The sequence below is a fragment of the Setaria italica genome, chromosome VI (genome assembly GCF_000263155.2).
Source record: "Setaria italica strain Yugu1 chromosome VI, Setaria_italica_v2.0, whole genome shotgun sequence".
In the NCBI taxonomy this organism is placed as follows: domain Eukaryota; kingdom Viridiplantae; phylum Streptophyta; class Magnoliopsida; order Poales; family Poaceae; genus Setaria; species Setaria italica.
In genome coordinates this window covers 28,436,950-28,443,836 of record NC_028455.1, presented here as the reverse complement: position 1 = coordinate 28,443,836, position 6,887 = coordinate 28,436,950, and the positions used below count along the sequence as shown (strand labels likewise).

At 41.6% G+C, this 6,887-nt stretch overlaps 1 protein-coding gene across 3 annotated transcripts; it reads left to right on the top strand.

Annotated features, from left to right (window-relative positions):
- Positions 1 to 1,010: 1,010 nt before the first annotated feature.
- On the top strand, positions 1,011 to 6,655 carry LOC101778700 (ATP-dependent 6-phosphofructokinase 5, chloroplastic). 3 transcript variants are annotated; one of them, XM_014805330.2, is made up of 14 exons: positions 1,011 to 1,187; positions 2,336 to 2,693; positions 2,811 to 2,883; positions 3,317 to 3,390; positions 3,527 to 3,638; positions 4,183 to 4,278; positions 4,369 to 4,470; positions 4,540 to 4,614; positions 4,943 to 5,083; positions 5,178 to 5,294; positions 5,386 to 5,490; positions 5,619 to 5,699; positions 5,929 to 6,057; positions 6,159 to 6,326. In XM_014805330.2, the coding sequence occupies exons 2-14, from the start codon at positions 2,383 to 2,385 to the stop codon at positions 6,324 to 6,326; spliced, it is 1,584 nt and encodes a 527-aa protein (XP_014660816.1). In that variant the 5' UTR covers positions 1,011 to 1,187; positions 2,336 to 2,382. The 3 variants fall into 3 exon arrangements, with proteins under 3 accessions (XP_014660816.1, XP_004973538.1, XP_004973537.1); XM_004973481.3 differs by having other exon boundaries at positions 1,012 to 1,183; XM_004973480.3 differs by having other exon boundaries at positions 1,013 to 1,291; positions 6,159 to 6,655.
- Positions 6,656 to 6,887: the final 232 nt, after the last annotated feature.

Here is a 6,887-nt window from a genome sequence, read left to right as displayed (position 1 = left end):
AACCAAAGGCCAAAGCGAAGAACCCGGTTCATTTGTCGCTTGAAGACGAAATTGGCCAATTAAATTGACCACCATTAGCATTGCAGAAGGAGGGAATCATTGATACTGGTATGATTCTAATGTGGGGAAAAATCCTATTTTCATCCTCAACTACCACAAAAGTCTAACAACTATAAAATTGGACAGCAAGAGCCATCAAACTGTCAAAACTGGACAGATTTGCCCCCTTCGGTGGTTTAAAAAGTTTTGGTTTAATGAAAAAACATAACTAATCCAAATTAAATTAGAAAAAATATGAAGTTGGTACCAATTTTTTTTGAAAAATGTAGGCTATTTATTGGTACTCTATTTGAAGTTATTTACATTTATTTGTTACTATTCCTAATGTTTTAATGCTCATAATAAAACACAAGGAACATGAACAAATAATATTCAAATAATGCCGAATAAAGCACCAACCGATAGGTTACATTTTCGGAAATTTTTTGCCACTAATTTGATATTTTTTCTGATTTAAATGAAGTAGTTATGATTTTTTTCTATTAAATTCAAATTTAATAATTTTGTTAAAAATGCAAAACCACACTTGAAACCACATAAACAGCCAAATCTGCCCGGTTTTATCAGTTGGATAGCGCTATTGATTTTGTAGTTGTGAGCTGACGATCATACTTCTTTTATATTTGAACGGTGAAAATAGGACTTTTCCATCTACTGTATGATTGGGTGGAACACGAGTCCACGCCGCCACGGCGCGGATGATGGATCAGGGCGGTGAGGAGGGCCAGAGCCATTCGGTAGCTCCCACGTGCCCACGGCTAGCAGGTGAGCGACCAACCCACTCCCAGCCATCCAACGGCGTTCGATCCCGCCATGCCGGACTGCCGGTCAACCAACAGAACAGCATCGGCATCGCATCTCGAGCGCGGATGTACCCCCGTGGCCCAGTGACCACTACTGACCATAGTGAGGCAGCACCGCCAGCGCCGGGCACCGGCCCACACGGCCACACCCCACTCAGTTTTCCGCCGCGCCCCCAAGCCGACGCGAAAGGCAGAGAGCATCGAAACCAAACGGGAGAAAGGCTCGCCGAAAAGGGAAGGCGCATAAAGCCCTAGCTGCTTTTCTCCTCCAGCTTCTCGCCACTCGGCCCGAGCAGAGCAGGTTGAGACTTGAGCCAGAGGTAGGTGCGCGCTCGTCTCCGCCCGCCCCTCGTTGCTTCCGGCCTTTTCCCCCGCCGCGGCATTTCCCTCCGGATTTGCTCCGGTCTCAACCGCCGCTACGCCTGACGGTAGGATCCATCTCTACTTAGATTCGCCGCCGCCGGCCGCTCGCTCTCTGGCTGTCTTGATCGATTACTAGTTACGATGTTGTGCGGGTTGTAGTATGGGTTGGCCCCGGCCAGCATTTGTGAGTAATGTGCATAGTAAGGTCGCATTTGGTTTGAGCTGAATCTGCACCCAAGGTCTGGGAGCCGGAATGGTCAGGGCTCTGGTTCCTTGCTCCGTTGGTGTACTTATTTTTGCCACTACGGCCACTAGCACAGTGGCTTTTAGTCTCGTGATGTTGAAGTTGTGTTTGTTCAGCTTGTTAATTGGTTGGTTCGCCAATTGGTTGTGTGGCCAGTGTGCTAATTGGCTGCAGTAACCAGTGTCCTGATTGATAACGATGGAGAAGTCCACATCGCTGAACTTGCAGATGCTGTGGTGCCTGCTTGATTGCGGTTGTTTGGTGCCCTTACTTGCCTACTTGGTGTAGGGCTTTTAGAGGAGTCAACTTTGCGGAGTTAATTGCCTTTTGGTTTCTTATGTTACATTGTGTTGCTGTAAACACAGTAACAGTGTGTAAATTAGTTCTGCTATCTGATTATGCTGTGTCAAGCACCTGCTCTTACCTATGTAAAACAGCAAGATAAAGGTTGATTCAATGCTTGGTAATTTGCTCGTGATTTGACATGTACTGGTGTCCATACTGGAGCCTAGTCCTAACTCCTAACTACTCGATACTACTTGTTAGTTGTTAGTGTTGTCACCTCTTCCATTCAAAGTAGGAGTTTCGATCTCCAACTCATCATTAGTTATATGCTGATACTCAGTTGAAGTACCCAGAGTTTAATTTCCTCCCTAGATGCAGCAAATGTTGCTTTATTTAATTCATGAATTGTATTTTGCTCTCCATGATTCGTTGTGTAGCAAACAGCTCCGTCTCAATTGTGTGGATCTAGCATCACTTTCTCCTATTAGGCGGAAATGTTTTCTCAGCTAATTCTTAAAAGAACTTCTTGCTGTTCTCTGATTGAAGATTGATAACTGCAAAACCCAAATTTCTTATGTAGGTTACTAGAGGATTGCCACTTTCAACTCATTGGAGCATCTATTTGTGATGGCTGCTGCTTTGAAATCAAGCAGCAGTTTTTATAGCACACAACAGCACCAGTGGCTGCTGTCAAAAAAGGATCAAAGTTTACATGGTTCTTCACACGCAAATGCCAAACAATGCAAAAGCAAGAAGATAACAAAGCTTGCCCCACTTTGTGTTAAAGCTACTTCCTCGAAAGTGGAATTAGATTTTAACGATCCATCTTGGAAGCAGAAATTTCAGGAAGACTGGGAACAAAGATTTAGTTTGCCAAGTATCACTGATATATATGATTTGAAACCAAGGCCAACTACATTCTCACTCAAGAAAAACAGGTCTCACTCACCCCTTTATTCAACATTGATTGAATTAACTAACTTTCTTCTAAGCTATTAAATATGTGCGCATCACAACATTTTCTCATGCAACACCATCTGCTATTACTATGGCAGGACTCCTACAGGTGATGAAAATGTGGATATGTGGAATGGCTATGTTAACAATGATGATAGGGCACTTTTGAAGGTCAGTATTCCCTTAGGATAATTAGCACGATGCATCACAGGAAGTGTAACTTTAAAATGATTTTTTTGACAGAGAGTAATTGGGTTTTGATATGTGATATGTCACAGCTCAGAGCCACTATAAAACTGTTTGAGGATAATTAACCACTCTGTACCAGAAAAGGATATGTTTCTTTAAACATTTGGAGTCTTCAATGCACAAATTTGAATGTTAACTTTATGTTGATAGGTCAGTGGAAGCTGTAAATAATGCATATGTTGTAACTGGTTTTGGTCAAATCCAACTAATTGATTCATAGGTCAATTGAAGCATTTCAAAGCATCTATTACAGACATCATCACTGCATCTAGCATCTATGGGAGCAATTTCAGTAAACAAATTACTTATGTTCTTATGGGATATGCTTTGCCCTTAACATATCACCCTTTTCTAGGTGATAAAATATTCATCGCCTACATCTGCTGGAGCAGAGTGCATTGATCCCGAGTGTAGCTGGGTGGAGCAATGGTATATCAGCTTATGTGCTACTGTTATATCAGCTTTCACCTTTTGTTTTGAACAACAGAGTGCCTGTTTGTTGTTTATCTAATTTAACCTATTAGAATGTCTGAAGGGTGAAGCAGTGATAAACAGCTTTATGCAGGGTGCATCGGGCAGGACCACGCAAGGAGATATACTATGAGCCAGAGGAAGTTAAAGCTGCCATAGTTACCTGTGGAGGACTCTGCCCTGGTTTGAATGATGTCATCAGACAGGTTCTTATCTTGAAGAATTGTCCATACATTTCTGCATTTCCCACATTTCAAACAAACTCTTGACATTCACAGAAAACATCAATTTGAATAAGATAAAATCAGCCACGGTCATTTTCACATTAGGGCTATGAAAGTGTGCTTAGTGCTTACCCTATAATTGCTCCACTTAGCTTGAATATCAAAATGAAAATATTTAATTGAGTTCAAGCACAAGCACAACAATACGCTTGATGTGAATTGCAAACATAAAGCGGGGCCAAAATCCATCACTGCATATGATCACTTGATCAGTAATGTGCTTACTGCTTCATTTTTTCCCCTCGAACACAAATTGCTGCTTCCTTTTATCCCCTGATCTTGTACTGGAAACGACAACACTTTAACTCTCATTTGAAATGTATGATTCTATCAGCACTGTAAGTTAGTATGTGCTTTAATTTCAATCAATGGTCTTTACTCAATGGTTGGAGAACATCCAGATATATTCTCCAACTTTCTTATAAATAGAGTTGTTTAACATATGACTTGGTGAATGTGTTTGCAGATAGTATTCACCCTAGAGACCTATGGTGTTAAGAATATTGTTGGAATTCCATTTGGTTATCGTGGATTTTTTGAAAAAGGCCTAAAGGAAATGCCAGTAAGAATGCTTCTCTTCATATACCATTTTCAGAAACTTATTGCTCATGATGTTCTCATTCTCAAGTTTCATTTCAATAACATCATCCAGCTTTCACGTCATCTAGTGGAGAATATAAATCTTAATGGTGGAAGTTTTCTTGGAGTTTCTCGTGGTGGAGCTAAAACTAGTGAGATTGTTGATAGTATACAGGTAAGCAATCTGGGATTTTAGTATTTCATAGTTATTCCTGTTCTACAATGATATGACTATGATTTGTAGGCCAGGAGAATTGACATGCTTTTTGTACTTGGTGGAAACGGTACCCATGCAGGGGCAAATGCTATCCATGAAGAGGTTCTAATGTCTTTACTGTTCTTTTTCATTCCTTCATTCACTATTATGTTTCCTGCCTATTATGTGTCCTTATAAGGGGTGTCTTTTTTTCTCTTTGTGAATGAATTATCCGTTCAAGTGCATATTCTTGGTTAAATAAGTATTCTACATTCTACACCCAAGAATCTTTGGGGAATCCTTTTTAGCGTTACTTATGTGCAAAATAAAAATAGGCACTGATGCACATGTGTGCAGAAAAATATATTTTTAAAAATTTTGAGTTCATCTTGCCTTCTCAATTTGTCATATTGAAGGTTATATCAATTTATTCATTTTCCCACAATTGCAGTGTCGTAAGAGAAAGCTGAAGGTTTCAGTTGTAGCAGTTCCAAAGACCATTGATAACGATATACTTCTGATGGATAAGACATTTGGTTTTGATACAGCTGTGGAAGAAGCCCAAAGAGCCATTAACTCTGCCTATATAGAGGTAGGTTTATGGTACTTGCGTTGTAGCTGTTCTGAAATTATCATTGCTTAGAGATTAAAGGTTTTAAAGGGAGGATATGCTATACTGTTCTTAGGCACGTAGTGCGTACCATGGTATCGGTCTGGTCAAATTAATGGGAAGAAGCAGTGGGTTTATTGCAATGCATGCTTCCCTTTCAAGTGGGCAGGTTGATGTTTGTTTGATACCAGAGGTATGCAAATGTTACTCGTACTAAACTTAAAACAGCCGCCTTTTTTTCCGCGTGCATGGTGTACCAACAGAAGCTTACAATATGAATGAAGGTCCCATTCACTCTAGATGGAGAACTTGGTGTTCTGCAGCATCTTGAGCATTTGTTAAAGACAAAGGGATTCTGTGTGGTTTGTGTTGCAGAAGCTGCAGGACAAGTAAGCTAAACTTCACAGCTGTTTTTGGCCTCTAGCTACTTCTGTTCCACATATATAGTGGCAACACTGATGAGAATGGAAACTAACTATTCAGCCTCCTTTTCCTTTTTCTCCCCCTTTTGTCACAGGATCTACTGCAAAATTCAGGTGCTACTGATGCATCAGGAAATGTGATACTTAGTGACATTGGTGTTCACATGCAGCAGAAGGTCCGTATTTGACAAGTTTTTCCTTGGGTGGATTTATAGTTTATTGTTTGTGACGTAGGAGTAGCATTTAAAGCTGTCACGCTTACAGTAAATTTTAGTCCTATAATATGCTCATTTGCAGCTGCTAAACCAAGGATTGCCCACTCTTCTTTTTTCCATTACCTGCTGTTTCTTTTCAGAAATTGCCGATAACATATTGACATTAAGCGACATTATTTTCATTCTACAGATCAAGACGCATTTCAAGGACATCGGTGTTCCGGCCGATGTGAAATACATTGACCCAACTTACATGGTTCGGGCATGCCGTGCCAATGCATCTGATGCAATCTTGTGCACTGTACTTGGACAAAACGCAGTAAGTTGCCTCTTGTCCCCGCACGCCTTTCTAATTGTACAAGCAAGATACACCAGCGCTAGCTAGTTCCTTACTTGCAATCCGTATGATGATGCCCGCAGGTCCATGGAGCATTTGCGGGTTTCAGCGGCATCACTTCTTGCATCTGCAACACCCACTACGTCTACCTTCCCATCACGGAGGTCATCAAGGCGCCGAAGCGCGTGAACCCCAACAGCAGGATGTGGCATCGGTGCCTCACGTCCACTGGTCAACCCGACTTCCACTGACCTGCCGTCGGCATCGTGTATTTGTCTTACCAAAGCTGCTGAAGTTCCAGCATTAGATGATTCACCATTCTTTTTGCTGATAGACCCCACTCACATCACGAGGTTCCAAGATGATAGCCAATAACGCCATACTGAGATTAAACTTGGATGGTTTGTTTGCAAGCTTGTGCTTGCCCATTGTTGTGAAGAGCTGGATGTAAGCGGATTTGCCTTGGAAATAATAAGAGAGTCTGAGGCGACATTTCTTTCTCGTCGTCTGTGGTTCAGAAAGCTCCTTACATGTAAACAGTATACAGAGTTCCTCCCTATGGTATTTAAATGTTCTCCCAGCCGAGCTCAGGCAACCCCGACAGCTTAACGTCCTTGCCCGGGCGGCCGGCCGCCCACCCTGAGCCGGTGAGCTCTGCCCGGTTGCAACCTCAACTGCAGGAAGGACTCAAGGATATGTCATACCAGGTTTTAAAGGTAAAACCAGATAAATAATTACATGTGTACCAGGATCAAGTTTCACACATGCAACAATTTTAATAAATACTATAAACAGTGCCAAAGTATAAAAAG

Excerpts from the sequence above, each read along its gene's own strand:
- LOC101778700 (XM_004973480.3), top strand. The coding sequence starts at position 2,383 with ATGGCTGCTGCTTTGAAATCAAGCAGCAGTTTTTATAGCACACAACAG. Across the intron at positions 3,391-3,526 it reads TGTAGCTGGGTGGAGCAATG|GGTGCATCGGGCAGGACCAC; the intron begins GTATATCAGCTT and ends AGCTTTATGCAG. Across the intron at positions 5,295-5,385 it reads ATGTTTGTTTGATACCAGAG|GTCCCATTCACTCTAGATGG; the intron begins GTATGCAAATGT and ends ATATGAATGAAG.